The sequence below is a fragment of the Zymoseptoria tritici genome, chromosome 4 (genome assembly GCF_000219625.1).
Source record: "Zymoseptoria tritici IPO323 chromosome 4, whole genome shotgun sequence".
Classification (NCBI taxonomy): domain Eukaryota; kingdom Fungi; phylum Ascomycota; class Dothideomycetes; order Mycosphaerellales; family Mycosphaerellaceae; genus Zymoseptoria; species Zymoseptoria tritici.
The window spans coordinates 526270-538350 of NC_018215.1; the positions used below are offsets into that span (position 1 = coordinate 526270).

At 54.1% G+C, this 12081-nt stretch overlaps 2 protein-coding genes across 2 annotated transcripts; one reads left to right on the forward strand and one right to left on the reverse strand.

Moving 5' to 3' along the window:
- Positions 1-768: 768 nt before the first annotated feature.
- On the forward strand, positions 769-5725 carry BRAT2401 (Bromodomain-containing AAA ATPase protein; the record flags this gene model as incomplete). The annotated part of the gene is made up of 4 exons (XM_003852810.1): positions 769-1759; positions 2018-3723; positions 3776-5447; positions 5511-5725. 4 exons carry the CDS (start codon positions 769-771, stop codon positions 5723-5725), a joined length of 4584 nt encoding a protein of 1527 aa, XP_003852858.1.
- A 3277-nt stretch (positions 5726-9002) lies between these two features.
- Positions 9003-11177, reverse strand: MYCGRDRAFT_40422 (uncharacterized protein; the record flags this gene model as incomplete). The annotated part of the gene is made up of 9 exons (XM_003853507.1): positions 9003-9383; positions 9438-9856; positions 9908-10142; positions 10195-10365; positions 10489-10595; positions 10645-10749; positions 10826-10966; positions 11020-11056; positions 11109-11177. The coding sequence occupies 9 exons, from the start codon at positions 11175-11177 to the stop codon at positions 9003-9005; spliced, it is 1665 nt and encodes a 554-aa protein (XP_003853555.1).
- Between the last annotated feature and the right edge of the window lie 904 nt (positions 11178-12081).

Consider the following 12081-nt stretch of genomic DNA (forward strand, 5'->3'; position numbering starts at 1 on the left):
GAGATCATCGTTGCTGGCCATTTTCTGCCGAAGGCGCGTCTTCTCATGGTGATATATATCATCTCAGAAGAACGTCGGATGATTGGGAAGCTTGAGCATGGCCGACTTCTTCACGGCACGCATAATCTCATCACGTGATCGTTTCACAGCCTCCCCTCTGGAAGACAGGCACTTCGGACGAGGTCGATTTAAACTCATATTTTACCATGTGCCAGGGCGACAGATCGACGTGGGGAGATGTCTAAAGTGAAGTGCCTGGACATGTTCAAAAGTCGCAAGCACGATCCTGAGTGATGCGGCTGCGGGAAAGAGCCATGCTGGGCGTCGGTGTGATCGCACAAGACACGCGAAAGCAATCATTCATCTGATTGCTCGAGGACGACATTGTATGCTGTTTCAATGCGTCTTGAGAAATATTGAAGTCATCGTGAAATCTTGCTGGGTATTCTGAGGACGCGACGTGCTAGCAAAGCCAGACCCACTTTGACTTCCGTGACTTCGACTCTCCATCCCATCTTCATCACCCGCCATCGCCTGCTGCTCGCCTGCTGCTCCTTGCCATACCAACTGTCCTTTGGAACCACGACTGTGTTGATGATCAAATACTGACAAATCCCAAAGGCTTCTCTGCGTACCACGAAGTACTGGTAGCCTCCACAGAATCCTGCGCCGTAACCAAAGCTTGGCAAGACCGACGCGCTCCGACACAGCTCTCGCCCACCCCACTCTCGATCGAAGTCGGAAACTTCTCCCGCCGGGTTGGATGACATGTCGAAGAGGAAGATCGAGCACTGGGATCCCACAAAGAGTGACAGCGATGACCTAGATTGGGACGCTGCATCATCGCCGAAAGCTCGGTCACAACACCGCTCCAGAAAGTCAAACAAGAACTCGCCTCGCAAACCCCCCAAGCGCCGTAGGGAGGCATACGGTGATAGCGAGGACGATATCGAGCTCGACAGTAACGAGGCGAGCGAGGAGGAGGCGTCCTTTGCGGAATCGAGCGACGAAGCGCCTGTCGAGCTCAATCCTCGCACAGGAAGGGGCGTTCGATCTGCTGCGAAGAAGCCGATCAAGTACGAGGAGAGTGAGGAAGAGGACATCATACCCTCCGACAGCGACCGCGATCCACTCCAGCCCACACCAGCTCGCGGCAAGCGCCCAGCACGTGCCGATCTATCGAGACCTTCACTCATTGTCAAGTTGAAACTTCCAAAGGGTATGGACGGAAGACGCAGCACGCGCACAGGTAGCGGCAGCCGCACGAAGCGCGAGCCTACACCCCAGTCTGGCCTCACGCGGAGGAGCAGTCGCATATCACACGACGAGGTCGCTCCACTTGTCGCTCTGACCGACTCCGGTAAGCACGAAGTCGTCACAAGAGCCGCCACCGAAACGCCTGAACCGCCCGTGCGTCGACCAACTCGAGGTGGAAAAGGATTGAAGAAGCCTCCGAGCGCGATCATGGAGGCGTCACAAGAGGACTCGGGTTCACAGGGTTTGGACATAGTGTCGCAGATGGAGGAGGCAGCCGCAGCCGCAGGTGACAAGGCCGAAACACAAATCTCCCGCACTTCTCCTACATCAGCAGCGAAGGATGAAGACATACGGATGGAGTATGTAGATGATGAGGAAGAGGCGGTTGTACAAGAGTCGCAGCCGGACATCGACGACGAAGACGAAGGACCTGTCTCGCGAGGGAGTCGACTGCTGCGAACACGCCGAAAAGCATCGACACCGCCCACCTCGCAACCCGGTGGTAACACCCGCAGATCACTGCGAACTCGAAAGCCCGCTGGAGAACAGAGCAGCGACTTTGAACCAGACGCAGAAGGCGAAGCAGATGCTGAAGAGGAGATTTCAGACTCGGATACTCATGCAAAGCCTAGTAGGCGTGGTGGACTCAGCAGCGGAGAGGGCAGCTCGCAAGGTGGTAGACGATCTGGTCGAATCAGTCGGAAGGCAGCATCACAACGCAGTCGCCACGTTTCCGAGGATGATGAACTGGACCCGGAAGAAATTGCAGATGAAGCGGCGGAACTAGATGAGGACAATCGACGCAACAAACGACCCAAGAAGCGCCCATCTCAACGAGCAGACATCTCCTTCGAGCCAAATCTGCGAAGCCGTGGGAACAGACCGGACTATCGCATTTTGAGGCCTGAGCTGTTGCTTCCAATTGAAGACGACGATGCTCCTGCTGGAAACGCTAGTGCGACACCCCAACGTAACAAACGTGGAGGTGGCACGGTCTACCGCAGCTTATTCTCTACCTTTGGACCTTTTGGCGGTGCTGGTGGTCCTCCGCCTGTGTTTGGAGGTCCGGACGGAGCGGGTGCACTTGGTGGAGCGGAATCTGACAGCAGCGATGATGATATGGTTTCTCGGCCACAGCAAGGGATTGGTGGTGCCGTCGGGATGACTCCAACGTCGGCTTTCCCCAAGCCCTTTGCTCCTCAAGCACACAATAACGATGCCCTGCAAGGTGCTGGAGGAGGACCACCTGGCTTGGGCAAGGTCAAGGATAAGAAAGCACTCGCCGATGCCGATCCTCTTGGTGTTGATGTCAACGTCAATTTCGACGGCGTTGGAGGTCTCGATAACCACATCAACCAGCTCAAAGAAATGGTGGCGCTGCCTTTGCTATACCCGGAGGTCTTCACGCGCTTTCATGTCACTCCGCCTCGCGGAGTGCTCTTCCACGGACCTCCAGGTACTGGTAAAACTCTCTTGGCCCGGGCTTTGGCATCGAGTGTGAGCTCTGGTGGGAGGAAGGTCACCTTCTACATGCGCAAGGGAGCCGACGCTCTCAGCAAATGGGTTGGTGAGGCCGAGAAGCAATTACGCTTGTTGTTCGAGGAGGCTCGCAAGAACCAACCAAGTATCATCTTCTTCGACGAGATTGATGGCTTGGCTCCTGTGCGGTCCAGCAAGCAGGAACAGATCCACGCATCGATTGTGGCCACACTGCTCGCTCTGATGGACGGCATGGACGGTCGTGGGCAGGTGATCGTCATAGGCGCTACCAACAGACCTGACTCTGTCGATCCAGCGCTTCGTCGTCCTGGCAGATTCGATCGCGAGTTCTACTTTCCTCTTCCGGACCAGGCTGGTCGTCGCAAAATCCTTGATATCCACACGAAAGGATGGGATCCGCCTCTTCAGCCTCAATTCAAGGATCAACTGGCGGAGATCACCCGCGGCTACGGTGGTGCTGATCTTCGCGCACTCTGTACTGAAGCAGCGTTGAACGCCGTGCAAGGGACCTATCCGCAAATCTACGCCAGCGACGAGAAGCTCATCATCGATCCAAGCACGATCAAAGTTTTGGCAAAGGACTTTATGATCTCCGTCAACAAGATGATCCCGTCCTCGGAGCGATCTGCATCCTCGGGAGCCACACCGCTGAAGAAAGAGGTCGAGCCGTTGTTGCGTCAGCCGTTGATCGAGATTTCAAACCGCATCGATGAAGCCATCCCTCGCAAGCGAAAGGCGACAGCACTGGAGGAAGCCATGTACGACGATCGAAATGATGAGTTTGGCTTTCAGAAGGAGACTATGCAAAGAGACTTTGAGGCATCTCGCATCTTCAGGCCGAGACTTTTGATCACAGGAAAGCAAGGCATGGGCCAGCAATACCTCGGAGCTGCGTTGCTCAGCAAATTTGAAGGCCTGCACGTGCAAAGCTTCGACTTGCCGACTTTGATGAAGGATACGACGAGAGTGAGTCCGTTCGTTGTCAGGTTCGTCAGAACACTTGCTAACATAATTTCAGTCGACCGAAGCCGCCGTTGTACAACTTTTCGAAGAAGTCAAGAGGCACAAACCGAGTGTCATATACATCCCCAGCGTCAACGTCTGGTACGAAACACTGAGCGACGCAACTAAGAGAACCTTTGTCGGCCTCCTTCGCAGCCTGCATCCCACGGATCCGGTCCTACTCCTCGGCATCATGGAGCAGGAGGCCGAAGAAGACTTTGATCAGCAGACGTGGGCTGATAAGCAGGCACTACATAAACAGATGGTGCGCGAATTGTTTGGCTACTCCAACAAGAACCAATACGATCTTTTGCGACCTACCCAGGCCGCGAGAGAAGAGTTCTTCAACGCAGTCATCGACTTCGTTCGCAAGTCGCCCAAGGAGTTTCCAGGTCTTGAAGGCCGCAAGAAGCGCAAGCTCGAGGCCTTGCCAATCGCACCGCCACCCGAGGCGCCCAAGGGGCCTACCAAAGCTGAACTCAAAGCGCAGAAGAAGAAGGATCATCAGACGTTGAATATGCTGAAACTCCACATTCAGCCAGTCATGGATCAGATCAAGAGAATGTACAAGAAGTTCAGAACGCCAATCATCGATGAGCTTACAATTGCGTACCTCTACGACGAGCAAGATCCTCAAACGTTGACGACCGACTTGACCGACGAACAAAAGCAGCAGCAGCAACTTTTCCGGCCGTTTGAAATCGACAAGGACGAGAAAGGGGTTGGTGGGCTGAGAGAAGCATCGACCGGCAATTTCTACTACAACCTCGAGATCGTAACGATTGAGAAGCGCCTTTCCAACGGATACTATAAGCGGCCCAAGGATTTCCTCGGCGACATCAAGCGACTGGCCAAAGATGCCAAGACGTCTGGGGATCAAGATCGCACTCTGAGAGCCAACGAGATGCTGGCGAATGTGGAGGTCGACATGGCCGCGTTGGAAATTCAGCAATCTGGTCTCGTTGCGGAATGCGAGGCTGTATATCAGCGAGAGCAAGAACGTCTCACAAAGGCTCATGAAGCTGAGCGACGTGGCGACGATGTTGCCGACGTTGTGCCAAATGTACCGCCTCCCGATGCATCCAAGACAACCGATGAGAATTCAGGTCCAGTCATGCTTGGGCAGCAGATTCCAGGCCGGCAACTGTTCCCTATCACGCCCAAGCCGAACTCTGACCCTTGGAGCACCACAAATGGTAGCCACCCATCGGAGCAGACCAATGGCTCTACGGTACCATCCCGACCTCAGGAGGACTCGGAGATGTTCGACAGTGAAGTCGACATGCAAGATCCGAGCCGTAGAGCTGGCAATGCTCCTCAACCAGGCCATCCACAAGGTCTCACTCGGCCGTTCTCACAGCGCTCCGCACATACCCAGCTTGCGCAAGGCTCTCAATTGGATCAATATCAGAACAGCGCGTCAACTACCAACTCAGCGCAGAAGACCAGCTCCCGCAGCAGTGGTCCTTTCTCGGCCCACTCCAGCACCAACGGCGTGCATGGCCACGAGCATCCCGACTTCACAAAGCTCGGCCCTGCTTTGAGTGGCAGTCAGATACCAGACACTCAAGACCCCTCCGCCGCGTCTCAGTCGCAGCTATCTCCATCTTCTCAACACAGCATGGCTCCCCCTCCGCGGGACGCCCGTGCCGGTAGTCTCAGCGCGATCCTCAACGCAGAGGACGATAGTCAGTCCAACCACGGTCGAGCTGCCGCTACGACGTCTCATCAGCTTGTCCTTGACGTTGAAGACCTTACGACTCTGCACGCCGAGCTCGTGCGCCGGTCTTCTGGACTCTCGCTCGAGCAAATGGAGCAGATCAATGCAAGTCTGATGGATGTGATCTGGAAGATGAGAGGCGAGTACAATCGCAGTCGTGTGTGTCACGCGGTCAAGGACGCGTTCAACACAACGGTGCAGGATATTGAACTTTGTCAGAAGGTCTGGAAACCCTCGCAGGATTAGGGTGGGAAGGGTGAGGTCGCTGAGGTGGTGCATCTTTTTGGTAGATTGAGCTTAGCAGCATCTACATTGGCTTCGGTAAAGTGCGTGTGAGAGTTGAGAACGACATATTGCAGATGTACTCGGCAAGTCGCCGTCTCTCTAGCCTACGATGATCACTTTATTCTTCACCGTGAAATATTTGAAGCGATTTCATGTCGGCTTTGGGAGGCGCTCGTGACTTCTCCGCCAATCACAGGCCGATCGCAACGCCACTGTTTATTTCCGCGAGTCGCTTGACAACCACACGTTCTCATCGCCGCACCCACTTAACCACAGTGCACCTTGCGCGGCAGCAATATAATGCCGTCGACCCGGCGAGCGAATCCTGTGCCTAGTAGAATAACATTATCGCAGCCTTTCGAGATACCGGAATCTACACATCTACTCATCACCACTCCACGACATATTTTCGCATGGGACGCAGCTGGGATACGACCCGTCTTCCGGAGCAGGAAAGGCGGCATTGTCGCTGCTCGAGAAGCAAAGGATGGCTCCGGAGTACTGGCCGTCGCGAGCAGTAATGTCGTCGTCTTGCATGACACGAAGAGAGCCAAGCAGGAGAGTTGGGGATTGAGCGCCGATCAGGATGAAGTTCGTTTTCTGGAATACGGACCCAATGCCAAATCACTGTTCCTGACAACGACTACCGACGGAGCTATTCAAAATTACAACATCGAGCGATCAAGATTGTTGGAGCCTGCGGAGAAGTTGGCAACACCTCCTGCTGCGCTGGCGGTATCTCCAACAGGTCATCTGGTCCTCTCGGCTTCGTTGAATCCTCCGGTCATCCACTTGAAAAACATGACGACGAACACCGCTTCCCTTCGAATACATCCAAATGCATCATCAGCTCCGATCTCATGCGCAGTGTTTCACCCCGAACGGCCGAACGTCTTTCTGATCGCATACCGCGACGGAACGATCGCCGCCTATGATGCTTCAAGATTGCCGAAGAGAGACTTTGGCGTGCACGCTGACCTAGGGTTGAAGGATGGCGAGATCGGGCACTTTTCAAATCTGCATCGTGGTACTGTCGAGGGAGATTCGTCGTTGAACAAAACGACCTTGGCCGCACCGATCATCGGTATTGCATTCCTGCCAGGCTTCAAAACAAGGGCGGTCACGGCTGGTCGAGATGGCAAGTGCAAAATCATCGATTTCGCGAAAAGTGGTGAAGTCCTACGATCATGGCATACCAAAGCTCCTCTCACATCGATATCGGTGGTGGCGATCAAGACCGAAACACCATCACGGTCTGCTCGCGACAGTCGCCGAAGTCAAGCTTCAGCACATACAATCGGAGGACCGACGAGCACTGAGAGCATGATCGCACTAGGCCGAATTGATGGCAAGGTGCAGGTTTATGATACGGTTGGGTTGTTGCTGGCGGAGCAGGCGATTGCTGGACAGGAAGAGAAGGTTTTGTCGGTCGAATGGATCAAGGGCGAGTCTCCACAAGGTTTCCAAGGCGATGGAATTGAGCGGCACTTCAGTGCTGCGACTGTCACTTCCCTCAAGCCGTGGTCCACAAAGGTACAGCCTGGCCTGGATGTTTCAAAGCCTGTCAAGGCGATCGAAGTCCCACAGACCAAAAGTCCGAATGTTATTCGATCTACCAGGAAGCTGGTCGTTCATCCGGATGAGATTGAGCAACAAGGAACTGTCCGTCACACTCCTGCAGCGAAGAATGCCGGAAAGTCCATGACCGCAGTGGTGGGATACCAGGATCTGTTCTCTCCCGTCAAGCCCGAGACGACGAGAGCCGCAACCCAGGAACTCAAACCCAGTCCACGGAAGAACCGACCGCGGCTCTCAAGTCAGACTTTTGTCAAATGTCCTCCAGTCATGTCAACAAATACCCACCCGGCAAGTCCTCGCGGCCTTACCATACTTCAGCCAGCCGAAAGCCATGCCACGAATTCTGATTCTGCGGTAAGGAGGCGTCGCATCCAGCAGACTACGTACTTGAAGTCTGCACGTCGGACAAGCAGGCAGTTCGCTCAAGCAGATAACTCAGTCCGACGCATATCATTCGCGCAAGGAACAGGCCTCACCGGTGATGGGACTATGCGAAGCAGACAGAGCGCTGCATCGACCAAACCTAGCGCCGACGCGAAAGTGCTCGCAGACATACGACGGCTCGCGCAACAGAACACGTCTCAGCGAAATCCGGGCGCTGTATTGGAATATGCGGCGTCGTATCGACACAAATCTGCGATTAATGTCAGCGCGCAAAGTCAACTGCAGCAATCACATAATCATCCACCAGCACAACGTTCCCAAGTCCATGTCAGCGATCCAGAAACCTGGCCTACTGATTCCGTTGTATCTTCGCTTGCCGACAACGAAGACATCTGGCTCACCTCCGATTCGAATGATGACACATCGAAAAGGCGCAGAAGAAAGGCGAGAACTATGGACCGGCCTCCTGGACGCCAGACCTCGCGCTCAAGGGTCGATCGCATGGGCGGCACAATGAGCACTGTAATCTCTCACGAGGTCGCGAATACCATACCTTCGCCCTCTCACATCGCCAGAGTCGACGGCTCCACCGAAGACGAGATGTTCTCCGCGAATAGCCATCTGCCATCCCAAGGCACATTCTCGCCAGCGTCAGAAGACGTTCGGGAGCTGTTCCCCAGATCGTCATCGCTGTCTCCTCGGCGTCGCGCCAGTCCAAAGCGACGAAATCACGGCCATGTGTCTCCTGAGAGAAAGAGTCTCGCCTTGACAGCGATGTCGTTGAACCAAGCTCTTGGTCGGCAGCCTAAGAGTCCGTGGGCAAAAGCAAAAGCTTCACGGCGAGTACCAAGTCCGCGCAAGGGCGCCTCTACGATGAGCAAAGTCCAGCGCTCGATACCGGCTGCGAATCAGGACCTTCCAGCGATGGGTGATTGTGTGGAAGGACCTTCTCAATGTCTGACATGCTCAGACACAAGAGTGAGGGTACAAAGCCTGGAGAATGAAGTGGCTATGCTGAAGGGCGAGGTCCTAGCGATGAAAGCCATTCTAAGGAGGAATGGTTTGCCGTTTCCGGCATGTTTGCGCTAGAAGCGAGGTGATAAATGACATGGCCGCCATTGTTGAGTTTTGAAGAAGTCATCACCACTTCACCGCCCGAATATCGATTCAAAGACAGCTTCATGTCAACAGACTTTCAAGAAACACAGACTCCTCCGATTTGAGCACGCCGTTCCTCTGCTGTCTCGCATTTCTTGCCACCCGGCAAATTCTTCCACTAAATATTCTCCTTTCCATACATCGACTGTTTCTCCGCATCGGTATTGCCCGCAGTAAAGTCGATCGAGTGAGAACGATTGTGTGCCGCAGCCAGGCTTGCCGCACGTGGGTTGACAGATGAAGCTCGGCGAATCTGGTTCTCCTCCCGCTCAATGTACTCCAGAGGTCGCTTGGATGATGTCGCAACCTTATCGCGGTGAACGAAGACCTTCTTGCCTGCGGGCGAGGCGAAGTATCGGTCGAGGTCTTCCAGAGTGCGGCCGGCGGTCTCCGGATAGAAGAAGTAGACGAACGGTACGAAGCTCATGTTCATCACTAGCCAGACGATGTAAAACTTCCAGCCGAGGTTTTGGATGCCAATCGGGGTGATTTCGACGACCTGGTAGTTTGTGGTCAGCAGATATTAGCATACTATGCAGCGGCGCCAACGCACCATGAAGTTGAAGATCCAATTAGTTGCTGTGCCCAAAGCGGCTCCCTTATTCCGCATCGCCAAGCCGTTGATCTCAGAGGGCAACAGCCAAGGCACGCCCTGGAATCCAATGCCGAAGAAGACGTAGTACAAAAAGAAGAACGCCACACTCGCGCTAGCGACCTCGCTGGCATGTGCAAAGCCCGGCTTATCACTGAGTGCCAGAAGGATTGTGATCATGAGATAGCAAAAGCCTTGTCCGGCAGCGGCGTACATGAGCATCTTTCGGCGACCCCATCTTTCGACATTCGGGATACCGATGAGCGAGAAGAGGAGATAGCTGACACTGTTGCAAGCGGCGAGCAATCTGGCCATGGTTTCGCCAAAGCCGACGGATTCGATCAGGACCGTGGGCAAGTAGTAAGAAGTGACGTTGATGCCTGTTGTTGGGATCAGCAATGGTCATGATGTCTCTGTCCTTTTCTACCAACCTGAAAGTTGTTGCATAGCCTGAGCGCCCATGCCGAGAAACAATCGGCGAAGCGTTGCTGTCCCTGCGGCGGAAGTGTTCTTCTTGCCCATAAGTAGGTCCCGGATCCGAACTGAATGCTCCCTCTCGTAGGCGGTTGAGAACTTGATCTCTGCCAGCTCGGTCTGTACGTATGGGTCTTCGATCGATGTGCCTTCGATGTCGGCAAGAATCAGCTCAGCTTCTTCGACTCGGTCCTGTATCCTATCAGCTTCTGGTCATCCGGGAACACGAACGAATGCATGTCACCTTCTGAACAAGCCATCTTGGTGACTCCGGTAGCCATGGAACCGTGGCGTATAGAATGACTATGAAAATGAACTGAAGTGCCAGCGGGACTCTCCAGGCCAATCCGCCTCCGAGGAAAGAGAAGCCGTAGGTCACCCAATTGGAGAGGCTGAAGCCTGCAATGTTCATGATCTGTGGGCAGCAGGTCAGTCTAATTCATGTACGAGAATCAGAATACAGGCTCAAATCCGCAGGCCTGGTTTGAGAGCAGTTCAGGCCTCGGCTGCGAGCCTTTTGGACCTCAATATTTCTTACCAGCTCAATGACGATCAGCTTGCCTCTCCAAGCCGCCTTAGAAGTCTCGGCCTGCCATGGTGGCGCTGTCGATGTGTTCAAGCCGTTCCCGATGCCCGCCACGATGCCTATAATCAATTAGCTTTGGCCACAGGCAAAGCAATAGCCATCGCTCACGTCCGACGATCATATGAGGTACGCTGTACGCGGTGATCTGTAAGATAGCGCCGACACTCATGATCGTTGTTCCTATCAGGATCGTCTTCTTGCGTCCAATCATGTCTAGGTTCTGTCAGCGTTGAGCGTTCCTTGCCCAAATTCTGATTGAACAATAGCAAACAGCACGACATCAACATACCGCCTATGAAGTATGCTGCAATGGCGCCGAAGAAGCAACCGATGTCGTAAATGGCAGTGACAGTGCCCTGCATGCTCTTGTTGGTCTCTATCCCGAGAGTCTCAAGGAAGTCCTTCGTGACAATGACGCCTCCGAAAACACCTGCAGAAGTTGTCAGCGCAAGGTTCCATTACTCCACCGAGAACAATACCCACCCTGATCGTAGCCGAATAAGGTCATGTCGGTTGCACACTTTTTTCGAAGTCAGCGACGTTGGAGCAGAGTAAGAAGTATCAGGACCGACCGCAACAGTCACTGCAAAGGTCAGCCATCCTCCTCTGAGGCCAAAGTAACGATCTTTCATTCCAAACATCGCAGCTGTCGTTCAGAAGATGTGCTGTGAAAGCTGCTGATCAAAAGACCAATACTGGGTGCAACAGATGTTATATTTGACTGCTTGACCGACAAATGAATCCACCCATCCTTGAACTGCCTGCATGTACGAACTAGCAGAATGGTTTGTGCATACGCTGCACCGTTCATTTCCGCCTCTTGCCATCGATATGTGAAACCAATGAGTGCTATGGCCTCCGCACCAATGACGCGGAATCCAGCATTTGGAGACCCATCCTGGGGTGCATTCGCGGGGCCGTCGAGCCATAGAGCATGCGGCCCGGCCGTTCCTTCGGCGAATGATCGGTGGTACTCGACAATGCATACATTTGATGTGGTACACCGAGAAGGAAGTCGCACAGACTGCCTCTGCGAAGTGCACTGCACACGGCAATTGGCGGCGTCTTTCAATCAAGTGTTCGATTTCTGCTGCAGGTGAGCGATGAGTCCACGCTGATCTTCATGCACTTCTGAGCTCTTCCAGTTGAGAAGCTTTGTCTCAAGGCGAGGAAAGAGATGGGCTCCGTCGATCGCCACACGTCGAGGATGTTGCTCCGGTATGCACCCCGCTCCTTGAGCCTCGAGGATCAGTGTTCAGTCGTATTTGCATCGCTAGCCTCTGGAGCACGACAGGTCCTTGTATGCACGGATTGGAAAGACCTCACGTGCACTCTTTCCCCACAGACCATGACGACGGTTACAGGGAAAGGCGAGGTTAGCCCGGTCGGCAAGAACGTGTCCCGTTCGGCGAAGAGTGCGCCATGTTCGCATGCGTGCTCTTGAAACGCGGCTGATCAGCGGGTGGCAATGCAATGGTCGCCCAACACGCATTGCCCAGGTAAAGCCAATTACGGCATTAGTCAACATCGTTGCATTTTGTTGGG